The sequence below is a fragment of the Lissotriton vulgaris genome, chromosome 3_2, assembly GCF_964263255.1.
Source record: "Lissotriton vulgaris chromosome 3_2, aLisVul1.2, whole genome shotgun sequence".
Taxonomy (NCBI): Eukaryota; Metazoa; Chordata; class Amphibia; order Caudata; family Salamandridae; genus Lissotriton; species Lissotriton vulgaris.
Genome location: NC_141690.1, coordinates 5,973,918 through 6,000,568, shown reverse-complemented (window position 1 = coordinate 6,000,568; position 26,651 = coordinate 5,973,918). Strand labels below are relative to the sequence as shown.

Genomic DNA, 26,651 nt, shown 5'->3' with positions numbered 1-26,651 from the left:
GCGGCTGCTGGGGCTGATGGCCTTCTGCATCCTTCTGGTGCATCACGCCAGGTGGCGGATGCGGGCTTTGCAGTGGGACCTGAAGTTTCAGTAGGCCCAGCATCAGGGCAACTTGTCCGACCATGTCTTCATCTCGGTGGGCAGTGCAAGACAGTTGCAATGGTGGCTCACGAACCGCGATTGGGTCAGCGGCAGATCCCTCTCCCTACCCCAACCGGAGCACGTAGTTGTGACGGACGCGTCCCTCCAGGGCTGGGGGGCCACATGGGAGAGGCGGATATCAGAGGCCTCTGGTCTCCGGGTGAGTCCTGGCTCCACATCAACCTTATGGAGCTGCGGGCAATCCGGCTTGCACTGAAGGCATTCCTTCCCTCTGTCCGGGGGAGTGTAGTGCAGGTGTTCACAGAGAACACCATCGCCATGTGGTACTGCAACAAACAGGGAAGGGTGGGGTCGTGGACCCTATGCCAAAAGGCTCTGCGCCTCTGGCAGTGGCTGGAACATCAGGGCGTAAGAGGAAGAGAGGCCCCACCGTCTGGACCCAAAACGTGCGCTCTCATTCTATTTGGATTGCACACGCCAGTTCCGGGTGGATGACCAACTCTTTGTTGGTTACGTGGGCCCTAAGAAAGGTCGGGCGGCGCACAAGCGGACCATCACTCGGTGGGTCGTGTTGTCTATCAAGGTATGCTACTCTTTGTCTAAAAAGGAGCCTCCTGTTGGGCTGAGGGCCCATTCCACTCGGGCCACGGCAGCTACTACTACCCTGGGTCAGGGAGTCCCCTTGCAGGACATCGGTCAGGCAGCTACGTGGGCCTCGCTGCACACATTTGCAAGACACTACTGCCTGGACAGCCAAATCCGGCGAGATGGCTTCTTTGGCCGTTCCGTCCTCCAGTACTTTATGGTGTGATCATTGGTTTGCCGATCCACCACCGGGGTTGGTATTGCTAGGGTATCTATTCTAAGGTAAGGAATCTAATACTAACCTGTTTCTTTCAGATGCACAAGTTACTTACCTTAGGTAACGATATATCTGTACAAACAGTAGAAACAGTAGTTAGTATTAGATTCCTTACCGCCCCACCCATCCTCCCCGTTCTGCGAACCGATATCTAGGGTTAAGGTCATCCCCTTTCAGGGCCCTAGTTTCATGGCACCAGTGTTGGTTTTTATCATGGCTCTGCGTTTCTGGAGCGGAAAAGCTATGTATAAGAACTGACGTCAGCGTGCGAGGGCGGCGTCTAAGTACTCCAACAACATCATCCTGGCGCCACCTACGCCTACGACGGACGTGGAGCCGCAGACTACGCCTACCGACGCGCAGGGGTACTGCTACGCAAAATTATCCGGATCCAGTCTGACGCCTGGGGATATTCTAAGGTAAGGAATCCAATACGAAATACTGTTTCTTACAGATATATTGTTACCGAAGGTAAGTAACTTTTGCACCTCACTAGTGTGGGTGGGCCAAGGGCCCACGACAGGAAATGGCCCAAAACGTACTGTTGAGACTTCAAAATTATCGATCACAAAAATACATGGTTTCGCGTGGGAGTCACCTGTACTTTTGGTCCCAGGCTTCGCAGCCCTCTAAGGTAACCTGCCAAACCCAGACATTTCTGAAAACGAGAGACCCAGGAAGTCCAGGGAGGTGTGACTTGTGTGTTTCTCCCTGGTTTTGCCTAGGGTAACCTAAGAAACCCAGTCATTTTTTAAAACTAGACAGCCTGGGGAGTCCAAGGATTTGTGGCTTGCTTTTGTCCACCAACGTTTTCCTACCCGGAATCCCCTGGAAGCCTCAAATTTAGCTAAAGAAAGCAAATTTTTCTCACATTTCCGTGTGCTATCATCATGCCAGCACAACTTTTCTAAACATTGGGGGATCCACACAGGCCACACCTCCCTGGACTTCTCCGGGTGTCTAGTTTTCCGAAATGTCTGGATTTGGTAGGTTTCCCTAGATGGCAGCCAAGCCTGGGAACAAAAAACGCAGGTTCCCTCCTTGCAAAACCAGGTCGTTTGTGCTAGACAATTTTGATGTCTCCACAATACTTTCTTTGCCCCTCCATGTCGCTGGCACTTGGCACACCCTTATGAGAGGGGTGCAATTTTTATCGGGAGACTTAAGGCGACACTGGGTGGTAGGAAATTTGTGTCGACTCAGTGATCCCACAACTTTCCCACACAGAAATGTGAGGAAAAATGTATTTTGTTTAGCAAAACGTGAGGTTTGCAGGGGATTCTGGGTAAGAAAATGTTGGGGGTTCCACACAAGCCACACCTCCCTGGACTCCCCAGGTGTATGGTTATCAGAAATGTCTGAATTTGATAGGTTTCCCTAAATGGCGGCCAAGCCCGGGACCAAAAGCGCAGGTGACTCCCTTACAAAACAATGTCTTTTTGTGATAGACAATTTTGAAGTGTCCACAGTTCGTTTTTGGCCGTTTCCTGTCACAGGCACTAGGTCTACCCATACAAGTGAGGTACCATTTCTATCGGGAGACTTGGCAAATGCGAGGTAGTTGCAAGTTTGTGGCTGTCCGCAGATTCCTGAACTTTCCATTACAGTAATATGAGGAAAATATGTTTTTTGTATACAAAGTTTGAGGTTCGCAAGGGATTCTGGGTAGCAGATCCTGGTGAGAGCCACACAAGTCACCCCATCCTGGATTCCTCTGGGTGTCTAGTTCTGAAAAAGTTACAGGTTTGCTAGGTTTCCTTAGGTAACGGCTGAGCTAGGCCACAAACTCCACAGCTACGCACATAGCAAAAAATGTGATGAGCCAGTGCTGTGTTTTGGGCTGTTTCCTGTCGCAGGCACTAGGCCTATCCACACAGGTGAGGTATCATTTATACAGGAGACTTGGAGGAATGCTGAGTAGGTGGAAGTTTGTGGCTCTCCGCAGATTCCAGAACTTTCAATCAAAGAAATGGGAGGAAAATGTGTTTTTCTTCTTTTTTTTTTCTCTCAAAGTTTGAGGTTTACAAGGGATTCTGGGTAACAGAACTATGTAACAGCCACACAAGTCACTCCATCATGGATTCCCCTAGGTGTTTAGACACTGGTTTGCTAGGTTTCCATAGGTACCAGCTGACCTAGGCCCGAAATCCACAGCTAGGCACATTGCAAAAAAGAGTCCGTGTTCTGTGGAACATTGTGATGTGTCCACGTTGCGTTTTGGGCTGTTTCCTGTTGTGGGCACTAGGCCTACCCAACCAAGTGATTTACCATTTTTATCGAGAGGCTTGGGGGAATGCTGAGTGGGTGGAAGTGTGTGGCTCCCAGAACTTTCCATCACAGAAATGTGAGGAAAATATGTTTATTTCACATTTTGAGGTTTGCAAGGGATTCTGGGTAACATAACTTGGTGAGAGCCACACGTCACCCCCTCCTGGATTCTACTGGGTGTCTAGTTTTAAGAAATCTACAGGTTTGCTATGTTTCTCCTGGTGCCGGCTGAGCTAGGGCTCAAAATCCGCAGCTAGGACGTTGCAAAAAAAAGGTTCTGTTTTTCAGTGGGAAAATGTGAAGTGTCCATGTTGCGTTTTGACCCTTTTCCTGGTGCATGCACTAAGCCTACCCTCACAAGTGAGGTACCGTTTTTATCTGGAGACTTAGGATAACTCAGAATAGTAGAGCAAGTGATATTACCAGATGTCTTTCTATTCATTTCTGCCTTCCAAATGTAAGACTGTGTGTAAAAAAGAAGACATTTTGGGGAGGGCGTGGCTAAGATGGCGGTCTGAGTGGATGCTTGGTCGTGAGGCTCCTCGGCCCGGATCTCCATTGTGACCCCCTAAGCAGCGTTAACCCCCATGTCAGAGGGAATTGTGCCCAGCTGTGCAAGGGCAGCTGGTGCCCGTCCTTTTGGAGACTAGAGGACCGGAGCGCCGGTCCCCCGTGACACCCTTTCCCCGCAGAGCGGGGTCTCGACTGGTGCTGGGGTGTAATGGCGGCCAGGGAGGAGGAATAGCCAGCGACGATGATCAGGGGGCCAGCAGATGAGGGGCCGGTGAGGTGAAGCGTGGCAGCAGCGACCGGCGTGCGAGGTTGGTTGCGGAGGGAGCAGCCTGCGAAGGTGTGAGCGCCCGACCTGGGAGGCGCGAAAATCGAGCCCCCGGACTTGGGGCCTACATCCAGCTAGCGTGCTCTGCCCCGCCGGAACTATTATCGGCAGCGTTGGGGCAGATGCGGTGAGGCATCAGGGGACGCCGACAGAAAGGCTACCGAGCACAGCTGAGGTCGGTGGTCAATGACGAGTCCAGAGGCAGCAGCGCATTGGGAGCGAGGTGTACTGCGGTGGAGGTGGCCGGCGGTGGAGGGAGCGTCCTTGCGGGAGGCGCAAAAATTGAGCCCCTGTCTTTGGGGCCTACATGGGCCAGTCTATCAACATCCCTGAAGCCGGTGAGAAAAGGCGGTGACTTACCCCGCACTGCAAGGGGGCCCCACCCGGACACAGCCTGGGAGGCAAGTCTGCCAGCAGCACGCACTGGCTCAGCGAGAAGAGGCCAGCGCCAGGAGGGTGAGGAGTGGCGCGGAGGGTACGGAGAGGCCTGTTTGGCACCCACAGCGTTTCGCCTGCGTGGTGACAGAGTCCGGGGGACACACAGGGGCTTGTGCCTGCTCTGATCCGAGTGAACTGTGCGAATGGGAGGCCTAGTTGGAGCTGCTTGGCTGATGAGTGAGGCTTGGAGCAGGTCCCCGCAGCGCACACTCCCCATAGACTTTTGAGAGCAACAACGGAGGGTACCCTAAGCCGGTGCGGCGGAGTAGACGTCCTGGGGGCCTAGGTCTCGGCCCGCGTTGCCTGAATTTCACGAGGGCACGCAATCATCGGAGTGCACTCCCCCCGAGTGGACAAACCTTCGGGGCCTCCAAGGGCCAGAACGGACAGCGCACCATGGCCAATGTAGGGCGCAGGGGCGGGCGCACTATCACGGACATGCTAGTCCAGGGCACCCCTAAGGGGGAGAAGGGCCCTCCATCTCCAGTAGCGGCGAAGGAAACCACGGGACAGGATGACGGAGGGGCCCCTATCACTAAATCGTTTCTGGAAACCCTCTTTAACTTCCTGCGCGAGGACTTTTTGATGCTCAAACGCCGCGACGTGGATGGCCTGGGGGAACGAGTGGCGGCGATGGCGGACGCAGCACAAAGTAGGAGCGAGGAGGTAGAACAATTGCAGCAAGAAGTCATTCACCTTCGTGAACAGCAGGTTGATCTTCAGGCAAACGCGGCAGACCTCGAAAATCGCTCTCGGAGGAACAACATAAGGGTCCGAGGTGTGCCATCCAAAGCAGTGGGGGACAGTGACACCAGCTTTCTACAGGGAATGTTCCGGCAGATTTTGGGGGAAATAGACGACTTCGAAATTCGCATTGTCAGGGCGCACAGGGTAGGTTTGGCGCGCTGAGCACCTGCTTCCCCACCTGACATTCTGGCCTTCCTACCTGACTTCCCCCTGAAAGAACGAATCCTGAGGGAGGCACGCCAAAAACAGCCTCTCCAACATCAAGGTTACCAGGTGGCATTGTACAAGGACTTCTCGGCCATCACCCTGCACAAAAGAAAAACCTTCAAGGTAGTTACAACATTCCTGCGCGACAAAGGAATCCCTTATTCCTCGGGTCACCCCTTTCGGCTGATCTTTAAATGGAAAGGGGCTTTGCATCAGCTCCGATCTCTGCAGGACACGTGTGCCCTGCTGGGCATTGACCTCGACGAGGACTCACTGAGGCAGGAGGCATCTTTACGACCCTCACAGGAGAAATCAACGCGACCCTCACGCGATGGTTGGCAGCGTGTGGGCCGCAGACATTCGCCCAAGACCCATCTTAAACCAGACCCAACAACAATGGCGCAGGAACAATCATTGGCCGTCCAGGAAGTGTCCAAGGACACAGCAACACTGAACTGACGCAGCAGTGAGGGGTGTTATGTCTTTGCACTGGGACCACATGGGTCGGGTGGGTGGCCACAGCCACACACACCTCAACGTAACGTTACCACAGGCCTTAACTGTGTATTGATAGGCCTGGGACTATGATTTGCAACCGGGAGTTCCTCGTTGAGGTTCGGGAGGAGGGTGGTGGGGCAAGGGGGGTATGTGGTGTTTGGGGGCTTGCCAAGTTGGGGTTGGGGAGGAGGGGGTGTGGGTTGTTGTGGGTAGGGAGGGTGTGGATCGTGGGTTGGGTCGGGGAGGGCGGAACCAGTGTGCGAAGACTGGGGAGGACTTACGCTGGGAATGGTATGTGTTACGGAGCTGCAGCTGCCCATAGCTTTGCCCTGGCGCGCTCTACGTTCACTCCTGTGTCACCCTGAGCGGTCAGGCGTTGCTCCCTTTCTGTGTCCTTCCTTATGACCCAAGTTTTAACTTTAGATGTGAAGGGGTTAAATAACCCCATCAAGAGAAGGGCTATCCTGAGCTACTTAGGGAATTCTAGGGAATCTATCTGTCTTTTGCAGGAGACCCACTTGCTACCAAAGGACTGGCACAGGATGAAGTCCAGGGCATTTCCACACCAATTTTATTCCTCTACTCAGGAGAAAAAGGGGGGGTGGCCATCCTTCTAGTGCAACACTTTCAAAGCACAGTTGGGGACAAAGTTGCGGAGTCGAAAGGGAGACTATTGGCATACAGGCTCTGGGTGGGGGTCACCCCATTAGTAGTTGGTTCCATATATGCCCCGAATCCTGGACAGGAGCGATTTCTTATGGATTCGCTTTCAGAGATTTTCCGTTATCACGATATGCAGATTCTGCTGGGGGGATCTTAATATAGTTATGGATCCAGAGAAAGACAGGTCAAGCCCCAGACATGGGGCTACGGGTTCGATCTCTGATGCAGGGGTGCCGTGGCTCTGGGAGAGAGGTCTGGTAGATATATGGAGGGATGCACATCCCCACAGCACTCAATATTCTTTCTTTTCCCACGTCAATCATACGTATGCTCGCCTGGATAGTTTTCTAGGGTCTACCAAACTTAACTCCCTGGTCCAGTCGGTGGACATCATACCGGCGGCACTGTCCGATCATGAGGCTGTCCTGATGACCTTAGACTTGCGCCCTACAGTCCGACAGAGGGGGAAATGGCAGCTGCTGGAGTCTCTGTTACAGCGACCAGACACCTGCAGGCAGGTGCAGAAGTGCATAACAGACTCCTTAGCATCCAACGACATCGTGGACACCCCATTATCGGCTCTTTGGGGCGCTCTCAAATCGGTTGTACGGGGGGGAACTGATTGCGATCTCCGCTGCCAACAATCGTGCGCACAAGAAGAGAGAGGAATTAGCAGCTGTGGTGCTGGAACTAGAGAGGGTGCATAGCCAGACTGGGGCTCCACGCATGTGGCGGCTCCTCAAAGCAGCCAGAGCGCAATTGGCCAGTTTAGATCTAGACAGGGCGTAGTACACTGCTCTGCGGCTCAAACCCTCTTTTTACATTGGGGGGATAGTACGGGGAAGCTCCTTGCGAACAAACTTCGGGCGCGCACTTAACGCTCCAAGATCGCGTCTGTTTATACTTCCGAGGGGGACCGGGTCGAAAGCGATGATCGGATTGCTGATGCCTTCCGAAGGTTTTACGCCTCTTTATACAGCAGGGAACTCACCATAGACGGCATGAGTGATGATTACCTTAGCCAGGCTACCACCACGGCTCTTAATGCGTCGGGGGCAGCGGACCTAGATGCTCCCATCAGAGTGGAAGAGGTGATTGGTTCGATATCCCGCCTCAAGCCGTTAAAATCACCGGGAACCGATGGCTTCCCCGCCGGCTTTTATAAGACCTTCTGCCAATCCTTAGCGCCGGTGTTCACACTTTTATTCAACTCCTTCCAGGGCCCAGGGACGATTCCACCAGAGATGCTAGAAGCAGAGGTAGTTGTTCTCCCCAAACCCCGGAAAGATCCCACCCAATGCGCAGCGTACCAGCCGATCTCCCTCCTCAACCTCGATCTAAAATTGTTTACAGGTGTACAAGCGGCCAGGTTGGGCCCACGCCTCCCGGGCATAATCGAGCCAGATCCATTGGGCTTTATCCCCAATCCACAAAGTAGCGATAACACCAAAAGGATCATGCACTTAATAGATAAAGCCCATTATATGGATCTGAACGCTTTGTTGATCTCAGTTGACGCTGAGAAACCCTTTGACCGCGTAGATTGGGTTTATTTAGATAAGACGCTCGCACACTTTGCGATCAGGGGGCGTTTTCGCTCGTGGGTGGCAAGTTGTTATGATAAACCTCAGGCAAGAATTATGGTAAACTGGGTCTGTTCCAAGCCCTTTGACATTCGGAGGGGCACGAGGCAGGGGTGCCCTCTATCTCCCCTGCTTTTTGCACTTTATGTCGAGACCCTGGCGCAGCGGATTCGCGATACCCCCGGATATCCGGTATCCCCTTCGGGGGAGAGCAGCACACAGTTAGTCTCTATGCAGATGACATTTTGGCGACTCTTGTGGCTCCCCTACGCTCTGTTCCAGTCTTTCTGGAGGAGCTCGCAGAATTTGGCAGGGCTTCGGGCTTTAAAGTTAATGTGGGGAAAGCTATGCTTTTGCCCTTGGGCTCGGCGGGGGCTGGCCGGGAAGATGCTTCCCAAGATTTTGGGGGAGTACAGATGAAAAATGTACTCCCATACCTAGGGATAGTGCTGACGTCGTCAACAAATGCTACTCTGGCTCGCAACTATACTATCGTAGGGTGGCGGCGGTAAAAATGTCTATCCTGCCTAAATTATTATATATTTTCCAGACCATACCTGTCACACCCCCCGCACTACATCCGCACGCTACAGTCCGAAATACAGCATTTCATCTGGGCCGGTCGCAGACCGCGGTTACGTCGTGAATTGGCCTTTCGGTCCCCTGCCGAGGGCGGCTTAGGAATCCCTTAGGAATTATTTTATGGCGACTCAACTACGCTACTTGGTGAAGTGGAGCAGACCAGAGTCTGAAAAGAGATGGCTCTTTCAGGATCGGGCCATTCCTCGTCTTCCCTTATGGAAGATGCCATTCCTGAAGCGGGCCGACTGCCCCTCGTATATGTGCAGGTCTCCCATCACTCGTTCGGTGATGAGGGTGTGGGACACAGTTGCGCTGAGGCGGGACCTCACGTCAATCCCCTCGCCCCTTACTCCCATTTTCGACAACCCCGATTTCCCCCCGGGCATTGAGGCACAGGCCTTCCAACAATTGCGCGCAACCGCATGTCGTTCAGCGGGTCACTTCTTTGACCTCCAAGGGTTTCTTTCCTACTCTGAGTTGTCAGATTGGTACGACATTAAAGACCTCAAACGGTTTCAATACTTCCAGATCCGGCACAGGCTGCTCCACCCGGATGTGCGCCCTTTGGTTAACCGTAAACTTACAGTTTACAAAAAGTGGCTTCTCTCTAAACACTCAGACCACAAAATGATTTCTGAATTGTACCCCATGTTACACCCGCCTGTACCCACGGAGAAGTCTGCTGGCCAGCGCCGGTGGGAGGGGAGCTGGGTCGGACTCTCTCAAGGAAGGAATGGCAGCAGATTTATTATAGAGCCCACCACACAGCAAGGAATTTAGGGAGCAAGGAGATGGAGGTCAAAGTGGCCCTATACTGGCATTTAACGCCCGCTATACTGCATCAAATGAATCCAGATCGCAGCTCGGAATGTTGGAGAAACTGTGGGGTAACGGGCACACTGACACACATTCTATGGGAGTGTAGGGAAGTACAGGGGTTCTGGGTGGAGGTGCTGAAAGATGTTGCTACCTACTTTGAAACAGAGGTTCCCTGCATACACCCTTCTAGGCTTGCCCAATGAGCTCACCTTCCCACTCAAGTACACGCGAGGGAGGCAGATTGGTCTGGCCCTGGGCGCAGCTGTTCACCATATCTTATCCCTTTGGGGTACTACGACTCGGCCCTCACACACTGGGTGGCTGCATAAGCTATGGTATATCATTGGTATGGAGCGCATACACGCCACCATCACACACTCGACCGCAGCATTCCACAAGGTTTGGAAACCGCTCCTCCCTCTGCTGGCGCAGGAGTTCAATGAGGTGACTTGCCCCAAGTACGTGTGAGTACTCTGACTCACGGAGGCCCCATCCTCAGCGGATGCATCCCAAAAGGAGTTATTCACTGTTCCTCTATGGCGCAGGGCACACCAGTTCCGGGGGGGTGGGGGTGGGGGGTGAAGGGGTGTTGGGGGGATGTTTTCGACAGATAGGTTCCAGGAATTGACCCTCTATAGTTGGTTTTACTATCATTGATTTGCATGGCCATGGGATTGTTATTGTACCTCTTCATTGGAGCTGGGTGGCCAATTCCATAAGCAGGGTTTGTATGCTTCTGTTCTTGATTACACCACATATGTTATGTTTGGGTCTGTGGGTACCTTTCCTGGAGTGCCTCTGTCTGTTTAAATCAATAAAATAAAGATATAAAAAAAAAAGAAGACATTTTGAAAAATACCCCCTAATTCAGATGCTAGAATGGCTACCCACACATTCAAAGATGTGCAAAAAACCACTGCTTCTAAACTTCATATCTTGTTTCCATTTTAGAAATACATAGGTTTCCTTGATACCTATTTGTCACTCTTTATAATTCACCAAATGAATTGCTGTATACCCAGTACACAGTGAAAAACCATTGCAAGGTTAAATACACTTATTGGCTCTGGGTACCTCGGGTTCTTGGTGAACCTACAAGCCCGATATATATCCACAACCGAAAGGTCCTGTGGTCGTAATGGTATATTGCTTTCAAAAATCTAGCAACGTTAGAAGAAGTTACAGGTGAGAATGTAGGCACAAGGGGTATTTTTTTCACCTCATTTACAATATTTTTTTTATTTCAACTGTTACCTTCGACAGGAAATCCATGAACGATCTACACAAATAACCCCTTCCTAAATTCAGTATTTTGGCTTTTCAGAAATGTATAGCTTTCCAAGATCCATTATTGGTTTCACACCCATTTCTATCACTAACTGGAAGGAGCTTGAAAGCACAACAAATAGGAAAAATAGGTTATGTCCCGGTAAAATGTGAAAACTGTAGAAAATGTTGGTTTTCTGACAAAAGTCTGCCTGTTCATAAAAGCTTGGAGGATGGTGATTTCAGCACAACAACACCTTTGTTGATACAATTTTCAGGGGAAAAAGCAAACTCTGTTTTCTGCAGCTCTTTTTTCCCCAAACCCCAAAATTTAGCTTTATTTCACCTAATTTCTCAGTCCCCCTCCAGGGGAATCCCAAACCCTGGGAACCTTTAGAATCCTAAGGATCTTGGAAGAAAAGGACGCAAATTTGGCATGGATACCTTATGTGGAAAAAAAGGTAAGGGGGTCTAAACGCAAAATACCCCAAATAGCCAAAAAAGGTTGTGGCACGGGGGAGAAACCTGGCAGCGAAGGGGTTAATGGCATGAAAACAACTCAGTGAGAAGCAGCAGGCTCCATAGTATGCGAAACACCACACCCAAAACTCAAAAAGTTACCCAGAGGGCAATTCAACCTGTAATGTCGAATAAAGGTAGACTCAGAAGCTCAAGTCCCAGCATGACAGATTTCATCCAAAGCCACCCCGTAAAAGGTGGGCCAGGAAGCTGATACCCCCTAGTGGCCTAGGCCTGGACCCCTGGAAATAGCGGACTTGATCCAACGACCAGGGTCAGTCTAGAGGCAGCCTTCCCACGGCCTGCCAGACCAAAAGTCACAAACAGATTGTCAGAAGCATGAAAGGTAGCAGACCTGTCCACCTACACAGACATTCGCATCCATAGAGTGCAACAAGTGTTCCTCAGGGGAAGAAGGTGAAGGGTAGAAAGAAGGCAACACCAACTCCTGAGACATATGAAACTTAGAAAGAATTTTCGGAAGAAAACCAGGATCCAAACGCAAAATCACAGCATCCTCTAAAAACCTCAAAAAAGGGGGAGAACATCACAAAGTAGAAAGTTCCCTTAACCTACTAGCCGAAGTGATGACCACCAGGAAAACCAAGATCTTGACATTCACAGTCAACAAAGGCTCAAAAGGAGAGGACTGGAGAGCATGCAGGATCAGAGAAAGATCCCAGGTAGGCACCGAAGACTGGGCAGCAGGGGAGGAGAGAGAAAAGCTCCGGAACAGCCAGGACCCCAACAGACCGTCCGCAGAGGATAAAGAAGCCAGATGCCGGAAAGCCTGGAACCCCCATGCCCTTCAGGGTAGATAGAGCAAAACCTTAATGGAACCCGTCCAAAATGAACTGCAGAATGTCAGTGACAGAACAAGACAGAACTAGAAGTAGAGGACCGACCATGAACAGAACACCAGCTGTCGAACAAAGACCAATGCTTAGAATAAGAAGACACAGAGGACTTCCTACGTGAACCTCATCATGGAAATAATATGGTCTGGCAAACCCTGCTCACCTAGCGACAGCTGCTCAACCTCCAAACCGCTAAGGTGAGTGGGACCAGCAGGTGAGGAGTGGAGACCTCCGAGGTGATGGATGCCACAGCAGCCCAAGGAGGACCCACCACAGACACAACAGCAGTGGGAACCAAGACATCCGGGGCTAGTGAGGTAACAGAGCCACCACTTGCGACCCCACCTTCTGATCCTTCAACAGGAATGCAGGAATGAGGGGAAATGGAGGGAAGGCATGCAGCAACTAAGGAGGCCACGTGAGCTATAAGCCTCTGCACCCCACACTCCCTTTGCTGTAATCCAGGAACAAAAGAGATGCAGGAGAACATTGGTCTGGAAGCAAACAAGTCCATCCTGGGAGTCCCAAACCTCCGACCAACCAAGCAGAGCACCCTGGGAGACAGACACAGCATCAGAGGGAAGGAAACCTGAGACTCAGAGCATCCGTTACCACATTGTCCGTGCCCCTGATGTGTTGAGCTGAAATGGCCTGGAGATGCTGCTCCGCCCAGCCCACTATACCACAGGCCATAAGACTCAAAGAATGACTGTAAGTACTGCCCTGATGATTCACATAACCTACTGTCAGTGTTGTCAGACCGCACCAGGACATTGCATCGCAACAGATGAACCTGGAAGTACCCTCTCCACAGCCGACAGTTCCTTCCAGTTGGAAGAGTGCCTGGTTTCCAACCCCAGCCAACGAGCCTGCACAGTCCACCAACCCAGAGTCACACCCCATCCTCGGGCACTGGCATTCATCGTCAGAACCAACAGCGGTGCGGGATGCAACCACGTGCCCTGGGAGAGGATGGAAGCGTTCATCCAACAATGGAGGCTGTGTACCACATCCGGAGGGACTGGTACCACCAAGGACAAATCTCGAACAGGATAAGGAACAAAGCGGTGAAGATGAGACAGCAAGAGACAAAGATACAACTTGGCAATGGCACCGTGAACACCGAGGCCACCATGTGCCCCTGCACCTCCATTCAATAAAGCAGCGGGCCGAGAGACTAGATAACAGAGCCCCGAACAAAGACTGCAAATGCCAAATCCGGGAGGGACACAGAAACACTTTGCCCAGAACAGAGTCGAAGGCTGCCCCTATAAAAGACTTCCTGGTTTCAGGTTGAAGGTGGCACTTCGGAAAATTCAGGAGGAAGCTGTGACTCTTGAGCGTACGTATGGTCAAAGAGACATCACCAGGGCAGAAGGGGCCGCAGTAGCCTGTCATCTAGGTATGGAACTATCGAGACCCCCTGTAGGTGCAGGTGAGACACCAGGGGAGCAACTAGAAGAGCCACCACCTTGGTAAAGACCCTGAAACGCCTGCTGAAAGGGAGGACACAAAACTGCCAATGACGACCCTGCAGGGAGAACCTCAGAAACTTCTGGAACCCCAACACCACTGGCACATTATGATATGCATCCTGAAGATCCAAGGTAGACATCACACAAACGGCTTGAATCAATGGGATCACATGTTGCAGGATCTCCACCTTGAAGAGGAACTTCCCGGCAAACCTGTTCAGGGGCCTGAAGTTGATCACATTTCGGAAATCCCCTGTAACCTTCAGGACAAGAAAGACGATCGAATAAGTGCCTTGACCCCATTCCGACTTCGGAACAGGAATCATTGCCTACTTCAGGAACAGCAGTTGAACCCCTTCCAACAGAGCCATCCGACGGGGAACATCCTTTGGAACCAGAGTACGAACCATGCCAGACTCCGGGAAGGGGACAGGAACTCTATTTGGTAACCGCCTTCCAGGACACTCAGCGCCCATAGGTCTGTAGTCATGAATCTTCAGTCTGCCAGGAATTGGCGCAGTCTCCCACCAACCTCAGGTAGTCCACCAAAAGGACCATGGAAGGCAGCATAGTCCGGAACACTGACTCCCAGAACTGGCAGTCACATGAAGCTTCCCCTGAAATTTCCCCTTGAAACCTTCCCGTGGGGCCTTCTGGTTCCTGAATTTACTTCTCTGCTGGCGAGAAGACTGACAAAAAAGACTTCTCAGAGGAAAACAAAGCTTCCTTGTGCCGCTGTTGACTACGAAAGGAAGAGGAATGCTTCCGCTCCGTTAAAACCTTATGCAACTTCTCCTAAAGGCTTTGACTAAAAAGCAGAGGACCGTTTTTTTTTGTCTCGCGTGAGATATACTTTCTGTTGCGTGCTCTGATATTTACATGGTTTGTCCTGATGATGACCTAACCAATTTAGTTTGGTTGAAACGCAGTTGACACCTATCCTTGGAACATATTGAAGAGGAAGCATTGACTGCTACTTCTGTTTCTGTGATTTTTCTGATCGTTTTTTTTAATATGTTAACTTATCTGCTTCTGCCATTGTCTTTTTGTTTACACTTTTAATTGTTTTTTATGCATTTTGTGTAACTGTATGAGCACCATTTGTATTTCATTGTATCGTCCTTTTATATTTTTGTCTCAGTAAAAGCAGTATATATTGTTTAGTTTTGTATGGGTGATCATTTTCATAATTGTGTACCATGTTTTTATGTGATATAGCTTTCTTGATTTATTATTATGTTTGTTTTATGGGTATTGTTTTCAATATCAATTATATCTATGTTTTGTGTAAATTTGTGCTTGAACCTTTGTTAGTGTTATAATCTTTATTTGGCGCAGGTTCGGGCAATAGGACTGCCCCTGTTTGATGTTCAGAGAAGAGTCAACCTTCTTATTCGCACCATCTTTCAGGACATTTACCTCAGCCATGGATGGTCGTCCCACCAGACCTGCCGCAATAAAGTTCACATGAACCAACTCTGGAATAGTATGCTCCATGTCTCTCAGGGCGTACCGCTTAGACATGAAGCGAGAAATCATGATGCGATCGAGGTCCTTCCATTTCTTCAAAAGAATGTCCATCACAAACGGATGAATGGGCAAGGCTTTGGTAAGCAGCTTCTGAAATTGGGGCAAAAACAGGTCCTTCGACCTACTGGTGATCTCCGCATCCGGGAAACCCATATGGTCACGCAAATGGTAAAGAAGATCTGGTAACGTATCTTTAGAGCTATGTTTCCCCTTAAGCTCCACAGAACCCAAGGAGGACTCCTCAGAAGAATCTGAACTGTAAATGTCCGAGTGGAAGTCGTGTCACCCTCCAGAGTGAATACCAGACTGCTTCTTCACTTGCTTCATAGCAGACAAGGTCTCCAAAATCGTTATCAACCCCTTTACTCTTTGTCAAGGGAGGGGCTGAATCACGACTCTCCCAGTGGAGGAGCAAGAAAAAAGAGGAGAGCAATATCTGTGCTTAGTAGAATGCTTCCCGATACTGTCCCACAGACAAATGTCAGCATAACCACCCTGGAGTTCAGTAACAAATACAGGTTTACCAGAAGCAGATAAAACTGCTTTCAACCAGTCCTCCCAGCGCGGGTACAGCAAATAGAAATAAAACCAGCTGATAAATGTCGCCTGGAGTACTAACAGAATGCAGGGACGGAGCTACCACATACTGCTCCAGCCTCCCCTATAAACCCGCCCACACACACATTTTCAAGCCATGAAGCCCCTTCAAACGGTACACGGCACGGTGAGAGGCTTCTGAAATACGCAAATGTCGGCTCCAGTATAGCACCCTCTGGGTGAAAGCCAGCGACTCACCTCCAGACCACACTGGCTCCCAACCATGCCGTACACCGAGGCTGCCCAAGCCAGGACCGGCAACCTGCAACACGGCCCACTCCTAGCGCTGCGGGCCATGAAGCTAAAAACCCTAACAAGAGCTGAGACTGAGGCAGGCCAATCATCGTCAACAGGCAATGTGGCTCCCTCCAGCATCCGCAAAGCAATGGCGGAAACACTGGCAAGGAGCCCAACTAAGCCCAGCAAGCAGGGCTCCTGGCAGCTAAGTATACTCACGGGGTCAAGGAAGGCAACCCAGATCCCGACCACCAGCAGCTCCCACAACGGTCCCTTGGCACTCCTAGAGCCCAGCAGAAGGAGAGGCCCGGAAACAACACACCGAATGAGGTAAAAACCGAGCAGTTACCTCAGCGTGCCACGTCAAAATCCAACACAGGAAACAAAATGCTTTGCTCTGGCTATAGTATGATAGCACAATCCCAAGACCCTTCGAAATATCCAAGGAAGGGGACTAGAGGCTGTGGGGACTTCAGGGTGAGCTGGCCTCTAAACCTACTATAGTCGGGGAGAAGGACCTTCATAAGTGTACGTCGAGGGACGTACCTTGAGGCAACTGTGACTACATGGGTCTCCGAACCCTCCTCCCATGGGGCATTTAGGATGGTACGTTGGGGTATTTCAGACCATCAGTGATAGGTTAGAGGTTGACATAGGTCACCTTAACATAGTGGCAATATCTAAAATAATACTGGCAAGAGAGAAGCCGATTCTCGTCCTGAAGAATGCCGCAGACTCATTAGAGCCAATGGCATTGCAATATGTTTCAGGTTCTGCCCCAGTGCTGCTGCTTTGTATTCTTACAGTTACTGTCTAATAATCATGTAAAATTTGGAATTCCCTTGACTTGAAATAAAAACCTATTAATTGACTAATCATGTGCTACTAATTCTTATAAAAAGGGTAGAAATTCTACAGACCAATCAAATTTACTCAATTTGTCAAGCAGCTGGTCTACTGGCAACTGTTTGATTTTCTATAGTCTTTTTTTAAATGTCCTACATTGCTTATACCTTTCTTGAGGGACCACCTAGTCATTCTCTCTGACTGTCTATTTCACCTAAGCTCTCAGGACCAGATGTACAAAGAATGGAGTTGTACCAACTTTGACCTAATCAATTCTTTTTTTGTGAACCAACATTTTTACTACTTAGGCAGATTTACAAAAAACCTGATTCGCAATGGGTCGCAAGTTGACCTACTTCATGAATATTAAAGAGGTAGGTCGCAAATTCCGACCCGCTATGAATCGCTGCGATCACAGGGATTGTGGTGTGCTGAGGTCAACCGACTACCATGACTGTGATTGCTTTCAAATAAAGCTATATTTTTTTATGTAGTCTTTTTTTCTTAAAGGAAAACAGGATGCGTTAAAAAAATGTTTTAAGTTTCATTCACATTTTTTAAGACTAGCAGTGGTCCTTGTGAGCACTACCTACTCTTAAAATATTTTTCCCAACATTCACTAAGAGGAAGGGGTCCCCAAGTAACCCCTTCCTTTTTGCAAATGATTTGCCACTACCTTTCAGTATACAGTAAACCCTTGATGTTTTGTAATCGAATTTTGATTGCTAAACAATGCATATCAATCCTAACATTTGTAAAGCTCACTACTCACCAGTGAGGGTCTCAAGGCGCTGGGGGGAAGGGGTGCTGCTACTGCTCGAATAGCCAGGTCTTGAGTAACCTCTTGAAGGTTAGTAGGTCCTGGGTCTGCAGTAGGAGGATGGGGAGGGTGTTCCAGGTCTTGGCGGCCAGGTGAGAGAACGATCTGCCGCGGGTGGTCGCTCTTCGGATGCGGGGGACTGTGGCGAGGGCGGTGGAGCGGAGCTGGCGGTTCTGGGTGTAGAAGGTGAGTTGTCTGTTGAGGTATGCTGGTCCAGTGTTGTGAAGTGCATTGTGTGCGTGGGTGAGGAGCTTAAATGTGATCATCCTGTTGACTGGAGGTCTCTCAGGTGAGGTGTGATGTGGCTGTGGCGAGGGATGTCGAGGATCAGGTGTGCAGAAGCGTTTTGTATGCGTTGTAGTTGTTTCAGGAGTTTGGCCGAGGCTCCTGCGTAAAGGGCGTTTCCATAGTCCAGCCTGCTGCTGAATAGGGCCTGGGTGACTGTTCTACTTGTTTCGGTGGCGATCCACCTGTAGATCTTGCGGAGGGTGTTGTAGCAGGAGTATGAGACGGCATTGACTTGTTTGGCCATGGAGAGTGTTGAGACGAGGATAAACCCTAGGTTGCGTGTGTGGTTGGTGGGCGTAGGTGCTGCTCCCAGCGCGGTCGGCCACCAGGCGTTGTCCCAGGCTGAGGGGGTGGAGCCGAGGATGAGGACCTCCATTTTGTCAGAGTTCAGCTTCAGACGGCTGTTCTTCATCCACTCTGTGACGACTTTCATTCCTTTGTGGAGGTTTGTTTTGGCACTTAGGTGAGGGAGAGGATCAGCTGGGTGTCATCTGCGTTAGAGATGATGTTGAGGTCGTGCAGTCGGGCAACGTGGGCGAGCGGTGCCATGTAGACGTTGAACAGTGTCGGGCTGAGGGATGATCCTTGGGGTACGCCGCAGATGATCTCGGAAGCTTTGGAACGGAAAGGGGGGAGGCAGATGCTCTGGGTTCTGCCGAAGAGGAAGGAGACGGTCCATTCCAGAACCTTGCCTCGGGTCCCTGCGTTGTGGAGGCATGTGCATAGGGTGCGGTGGCAGAAAGTGCCGAAGGCGGCTGATAGGTCCAGGAGGATGAGTGCCGCGGTTTCGGCGTTGTCCAGCAGGGCCCTGATCTCATCAGTGGCGGCGATTAGGGCAGTTTCGGTGCTGTGGTTGCTGCGGAACCCAGACTGGGAAGGGTCCAGGATGTTGTTCTCCTCGAGGTGGTGGTTCAGTTGTCTGTTGACTGTCTTCTCGATGACCTTCGCCGGGAAGGGGAGCAGGGAGATGGGCCGGAAGTTCTTGAGGTTCCTCTGATCCTCCTTGGGTTTCTTGAGCAAGGCCTTGATCTCGGCGTGCTTCCAGCTCTCCAGAAAGGTTGCAGTCTCAAAGGAGGTGTTGATGTCTTTGCGGAGCTGGGGTGCAACGGTGGTGCTAGCTTTTTTATAGATGTGGTGTGGGCAAGGGTCTGAAGGAGAGCCGGAGAGGATGGTGTTCATGACTTTGATGGTGTTGTCGTAGTTTATGTTGGTCCAGGTGAGCAGGGGATTGATGTTGGTGGTGGCCGCGGGGTCTTAGGTGTTGGTCGGGCGGTCAGGTTGCTGAAGCTGTCGTGGATGTCTACGATCTTGCGATAGAAGAAGGTGGCAAGGGAGTCGAACATGTCTTTTGAAGGTGGGATGTTGGTGTTGGATCTAGGGTTGGAGAGTTCTTTCATGATGTTGAAGAGCTCTTTGCTGTTGTGTGCGTTGTTGTCGAGGCGGTCCTTGAAGAAGGCCCTTTTGCTAACTCTGATGAGGTGACGGTGTCTGCGGATGCCGTTCTTGTGGGCTGCGTATCTGTCCGGTGTCTGTTCGCGGTGCCATTTCTTCTCTAACTTATGGCAGGTTTGCCTGGAGGTCTGCGGTGAACCAGCTGGCTTTCTTGTCAGTGCGTCTGTTGGAGGGTTTCTTGATCGGGGTGAAAGTGTTGCCGCAGTCGTCGATTCAACGCCTGAGGTTGCGGGCGGCAGTGACAGTGTCAGTGGGGTCGGCGGGAGGGCTTTGGGCGAGGGTTGTGTTTAACTGGTCTTTGGTGATTTTGCCCCAGCTGCAGCGGGGGATCTGTTGAGTGAGGTGGTGCGTGGTGGGTTTCCGGAAGGTGAAGTGGATGCAGCGATGGTCGGTCCAGTGAAGTTCGGTGGTGTGGCTGAAGGTAATGTGGGTGCTTGTGGAGAAGATGGGGTCAAGCGTGTGGCCGGTGGAGTGGGTGGGCGTCGTGACGAGCTGTCTGAGTCCGAGGTTGTCAATGAGGGTGGTGGAGATGGTGTCGTTGTTGTTCTCGATATTGAAGTTCAGGTCTCCGAGGAGGAAGTAGTCTGTGGGTGGAGGTGGGGGCGTGTGTGCTGATGAAGTTGGCAATGGGGTCGCTGCACTGAGGCCGGGATCCGGGGGGTCTGTAGAAGAGTGTTCCTCATAGGATGGTGTTGGGGTCAGTGTGGATCTGGAAGTACAATTGTTCGGCTGTGCTGAGGGTGTCGTCGGTGCTGGATGAGACCCTGAGGGAGTTGTTCTTGTGGACGATAGCTATTCCACCTCCTACTCCGTTGGGACGGTCCCTGCAGGTGATCTTGTATCCGTCCGGGATGGCTATGGCGACGTCGGGTGCCGAGGAGGCGTTCATCTAGGTTTCTGTCAGGAAGGCGACGTTTGGTGAGGATGAGTCTAGCAGGTCCCAGAGTTTGACGGTGTGTTTGCGTGCCGAGCGGGTGTTCAGTAGTATGCATCAGGGGTCAGGTGGGCAACTAGAGCCAACTTTCGGGGGTAGGGGGGGCTGAATAATATTTGGGGGGGGCTAATTCTTCCAACCACAGACAGAGTGACTGAAAGAATGGGTGAAAACACAACAAAAGCCTAATTTACAAGTAAATGGTCTTTTAAAGACTTGTTAAGTACTTGGGTGCGGCTGCAATTAGATAGTTGGCGGCCAGCAAAGCTGTGTCAGCCCGGGCTGACACACACGACGGGGTGGGCTGAAGCCCTCTGAGCCCAATGGGCGTTGCGCGCCTGTCTGGGGTGTTTGCCTCCTGTCACGGTGGGTGGTTTGGTGGCTCGGAGGTTGGTGAAGTTGCAGCTCTTGCAGGAGAAGGGTCCTTTGGTGTGCTTCGGGGCAGCCAGGAAGCAGGTGTGTGGTCGTCCAGCGTTAAGTGCGTGGAGGGCACTTGCGGTGTATTGGCGGCGGCCGGTGTGGTGTTCGCGGGGGCTAGGGGTCTGGCGCTGGGCACGGTCCAGGTGCAGACGGGCTTGCCTTAGGCGCGCCCGCTGCACGCGGCCGCCATATTAGGGGTGGTGGGAGGGAGGATCCGCTGGGAGGCGGGAGCAGGGCGGCGAATAGGCGAGCGGGGGCGGGGACGCGGCGGAAGGAAGAGCAGGAGGGTAGAGCGAGCGGAGGATACAGAAGGCAAAAACGGGCCCAATAACAGTACAATAGTGCTAAAAAAGAATAAGAATGAAATGCAGCTGACAGTGCAGGAGCACAAATACAGCAGGATGGAAGCGAGCAGGTGGCCGGGCCGCAGGGGACGCAGCAGTGGGAGAAACGAGAGGGTAGAGCGGGCAGGGGGTACAGAAGGCAAGAAAGGGCAAATAAAGTACAGCAGTGCTAAAAAGGAAAAAAAGCGAAATGCAGCTAATAACAATACAGGAGCGCAATTACAGCAAAGTGGATGCGGGCTTTGAACTTCCTGCAAGCAGCAGCAGCTTGCTCAGGGGCACGGACACACAGGTGGTGCTGTGCGGCGTGGGGAGCGACCTGCCTGAACAGGGTCAAGGGTACATACCATTCCAATTCTGTATTTTAAAGGGACGCCTTAAGCAGGTCCCTTCAAAATTCTGATTCGGTATGTAGTCACAAACCTAAATTGGTATTTGATATCGTGTTACCGATTTGCAATTTATGTTTCTCACATACCTAAAGGCATTACTGCTGTCGCAAACTGCCTGATTCTGCTAAGCCTTCGTACATCTAGCCCTGTGTTATGAACATTTAAATCTGCCCTGATTAATCAATATTTTTCAATGTTCTACATTGGTATATATTTATTTTCTTTGCAAGTGCATATGCGTTTGCGGTTTTAAGTCCTATGTGTGTCAATAAAAACATTCTGTTTCACTTCTGGTGCTATTATGAATGCAGGCCATGCCGCCAGGTGTACGTCTGCCCATAAGAAACATCCAGTACCGGTGCCATGTTACGTTTATATACCTTGAGTACTCTTTCCGCTATATTAGCTTGCATGTTTGTGTCCTTTTATGCTGCTTTAGGAAATTATTGCTGCTTGGTAATATGACAGTCTGTATATCCAAAGTCAAGTTATTTCTTCTATTCTTTTATTTTCACGTTTTAAAAAGCAAATATATTTTTCTCTCTTCAAAGGCTCATTAACTGTTGAAGATTGTGTGGTGCATATCGATCTAGATCTGGCAAAAGTTATTCATGAGAAATGGAAAGAATCCATTATGGTATGTACAATTTGTAATGCATGCTTTTGAGTAATATGATTTTGTGAGTTAACATTTCTATATTTGAAAATGTATCTCCACCTTCTCAGTTGTCTTCATTGCTATATGAATTGGTATCATACATAATCATTATTAAAACCTTATTTCCTGAATTAAATTTCGGAATTACGTTTATTAGATTTGGTAGTTTTTGTCTTGGAGTGTTGCCAAAGAAGGCTTTCTTTCTTCCTATTCCCCTCCATACTAGTTCATAAAGTGAGAAGATACATAACAAATGAACATTGTTGCTTCTGTTTGGTTTCCCTTGACACAGGCTTCGCTTGTAGAAGATCATGCAGATCGTGATTTTCTGAAATGCAAAACCCAATTTAAAAGATGTATTTAAAGGGCTCAATGTAAAGCTCCTCTTCCGTACTATATCACACTGCCCTGCTATTATATTGACTTATGGCGCGGAATTTTCCTTTCTAATTATAATATGCAATAATTATCAGCCAACCTTCCACCATACTCACTGACTGTCTGAATTAGTAGGGAATTCGATAACAGCATTTTTTGGACAGCATAAGGCTAGCACAATTTAATCACCCAGGTAAATAAGCAGGCTGCTTTACACACAAAATTTCCCATCAGCGACTTTTTAATCACCTAATATTAGCCATAAATGTACACATTTTGTAAGCCAGCACTGATCAGTGCTTGGGTGTTTTTTTGGGGTATCTTCATGCTTTATTGTCTGGTTTGGCGTAATGAATGCTGTTTCCACCATTCTTTTTACAAAGTCAAAAGTCTTGACGTGAAACAAGTAGAATTGCTGGATTTGCTATTTGTTGAATTTTCAGCATCATACTTCAGGAATAGCTTTTAGGCTCTACATGTAGCGTTCAGTGTTTTCATTAATGCATTGTCAAAAATGCAAGCTTCACAGAATTATTTTTTGTCTGGCCCTGCATGCCTAATTAAGGAACAGCAAGTCTTGTGCTTTTCACATACCATTGCAATTGTTTATTTATTGGTATATTTTGTGTTCAAGTCATTAGAAAAACCACTTGTACAAAAGGTTTTGAGAGGTGTAGGGTAAATTGTAATACGTGAACTTTTTTCTTAGGATACATTTATTGATATGTTTAGAAAGTGGACACCGGAAAATCTGAGATCACTATGAAGCATCAGACGAAATATATGTCACATTTTTAATACCATCAAGAATGAAAATGTTTATGCCAACCTACAATTCATATGCAAATTTGCTAAGTGGCCCATAAAATGTGTGACACTTATTCAATTCTGACTTTATAGTCACACAGTGTTGCATACTATGACTTGTCCATCCCACTTACACATCAAACCAAAGGAGCTATACACAATCAAACAAAGTCTTCTAAAGACCCTGAAGGCAAGAATAAGAGAAAACAAAATTCCTCAAAGTCAAACAATCCCCACTCTTCCAGCGTCCACAGAAAGAAAGTCTGGCAGCTAAGAACAAATATGATTGAAGCAGAATAGCTGAAAATCTCCACCCTCCTCAAAGAAAGGGGACATATTCAACTCTGGAAGGGCATTAACCTACTAAGCAACACCAGCCAGAGAAAGGAAAATGGAGTGGCGAAACAAAAGTGGGCAAATTACGTCAATCAATTGTACTCTAACCACCAGAGCACATCATACACCCCCCCTCCCCTCCCCAATCACCCTCTGCACTCATCTTGCTGCCCCAAATAACTAGTATCTCAGAGGCTACAGTAACAGACACAATAAAAACAATGAGGAACAACGGAGCTCCAGGACCCAACCGGGTCCCAGCTGCAGTGTTCAAATCATCAGAAACTTATGGGTCAGGACAGCTTACACCACTCTTCAATTACGCTTATGCCACCTCAATAATTCCACCGTCGTGGAGAGGATCAATACTCTTCCCAATTCAAGACGAGGCACACCGCCGAAGCATCCACCTTTATTTTGCTGTTTTGTAGACTGCAGCACAGCATTTGACCGGGTGGACCGAGGAAAACTGTGGGAGAAACTAGTCACCTGGGGAATCTCCTAACAGCTACTCAGAGAACGTTGGTCTGAATAAGAACCAGTCAAACAACCACAATAGCAAAAGTGCCAACTAACAACGGCTCAAACAAGGCTGTGTTCTCGCCCCTCTTCTTTTCAACCTCTACTTAGCAGATATGGGCAAAGCTTTTGAAGGTGCTGGGCTAATAAAACAGAGGATGGGGAAAGTGCGGCTCCAAATCCTCCAGTACACAGATGTCTTTGTAATAATGTGTCACTCCCGAATTGACTTAACCCTTTCCTTGCTGCCGTCGGCCATTGGCCGACGGCAGCTCTACCTCCCCAGTGCTGCCGTCGTCCATTGGCCGACACGGCCCCACCCGCGCACGGAAACGCCCGCACCACGGCGGAATTACCGCCGCGGTTAACGGGTTGAAGAGAGCCCTCAATGCACTCTATAGACATAACAACTTTTTGGTAAACCAGGGGAAGACTGAGATAGTCATCTTTGAGAAATATCCACTGAAGAAAACAGCTCAATTGCAGCTATCCGACTTGCAAATAAAGTCATGCACAAGTTATAATTATCTAGGCGTCTATCTCTCTGATGGGGCCAAATCATGGGCCCATTTAAAACATCTCAGAAACAAGGGAGCCGGGATCATCCACAGTCTGAAATGACTAAGCCAACAGCTTCACAGTCCAACCAAGGAACCCATATTAAAAGTCCTGAGAGCCAAACTAGTTATCTCTCTCAACTACTGACACCTAGCTTTCCCCAGAGCACTGGATAAGTACCTCAAATATTTTCAAATCTCTGCTTATAAAAAAATTCTAACTCTTCCCCGGAAGGCCAGGAGATTTAGGGTGAGGTTGGAGCTGGGACTCCCTTGCCCAGATCTTATACGCTCAGAGGACCTAATAAAATATTACATCAGCACTCTGCGAGCCCCAGGGCCCTCACTCAAAACACACATTAAAACCATCTTTGAAGAGGTAGGCTCTCCATGGCAGTCACAGCTGGCAGTGGTCACAAGCATTCTCCAAATTGAAGTCTGCAATCTGCCTAATCGGGACATCCTGGTAACAGCTTGGAAAAAAACAGTGAACTTACAGGTCAAGAAGCTCTCATTTGAAAGAAACATGGAAAGTCTACGTCACAGGTCCAACTTCTCCATACTGTATGTCCTGGGGAAAGCTCAGCCGTACTTCGAGCAACCATTGACAGCCCAGACATGAAAGAAAATCACCTACATGAGACTTCTTGCACTGCCCAAAGCTAACTTCAATCCATCCTGGGTTCGGCTGGACGATTCAGCCACTTGTCACCTTTGCAGTTATTAACGCGAATCTTGGTTTCATCTGCTGTGCTGCTGCCCAAAGATGGCAAGTGATTGACGCCACTTACTAACCCCGCTTTGCAGGACCTATGGCCTTAGACCCTGCAGTAAAGCCTCTGACGTGTGCTTCTTCTCCAATATAACGCAACCCCTGGCCATGTTGGGGAACCTTACCTCCAAGATTTGGGCTGCCCTGCCAAAAACATCAAATCACCAACATCAACTAGCATATGTCTTAGGTCCAAACGGCAACGAACAGTAAAGCACTTATTCAATCTTGCTTCAGCACTTAAAGTCAACTTTTATTCTTTTTTTTACGAGTTTTAATATGATACATTGCCAAATTTGATTTTAGGTGTTTACAAGTAATGATATTAATTAATCGATCGTTAATATATAATTACAAATTACTGTGCCCTCTTTGTTTTTACAATTACAAATATAGGCTTAAAATTTGCGAGCTGAAGGGAGATTTTTTTTTATGTCTCTTTCCATTTTGCAGGAATACCTTTGTTAGTTCTCCATGTCTGTAAGTGTACCCCTGTGTGCAGTATATGTAGTGTTTACCGTACCCTGTTGCCTGATTGTTAAGGATGCTCAACTCCATATCATTGTTTTCAGGTTTGGTAATCGCAGTGGTTCAATTGAAATGAATCTAAACTGCAACTCCCAGAATGCATGTTATGTTATTGGATTCTTGTATAGCGCATGAATCACCCGGGGGCATCTCGGCGCTTAACCTGGGGGAAGACATAAAGTGGGTCAGGAGGAGTAATTTCTCCGCGGCACTTGTGTTTAAAACAGGAAAGTTTTCAGTAGTTTCCGGAAGGACTGGAGAGATGTTGATTTCCGCAAAGCCTCAGGAAGCGAGTTCCAAAGTTTGGGAGCAACGTATGAGAAGGCTCTACCTCCTGTACAGCTCAAGCGGATATGTGGGACCCTGAGGAAGGCCTGGGAGTTTTTATCTAATGTTACATTCAGATGTATACTTATGTCGCTTCTCTTGTAGATAACGGGGGCCATCCCCTTTGAGGGCTTTGAAGGAAAGACAACAGGTCTTAAAAAGAACTCTCTTTTTCACTGGCAACC

The 26,651-nt window shown here is 49.4% G+C and overlaps 1 protein-coding gene across 5 annotated transcripts in view; it reads left to right on the top strand.

Annotated features, from left to right (window-relative positions):
- N4BP2 (NEDD4 binding protein 2) overlaps window positions 1-26,651 on the top strand; it is a 1,381,310-nt gene that overhangs the window by 735,425 nt on the left and 619,234 nt on the right. For all 5 annotated transcript variants that reach the window (XM_086963958.1, XM_086963954.1, XM_086963956.1 and 2 more), the window contains one exon: window positions 22,136-22,221. In XM_086963958.1, coding sequence (XP_086820084.1) covers window positions 22,136-22,221 — 86 coding nt within the window. The remainder of the gene's footprint in view (window positions 1-22,135; window positions 22,222-26,651) is intronic.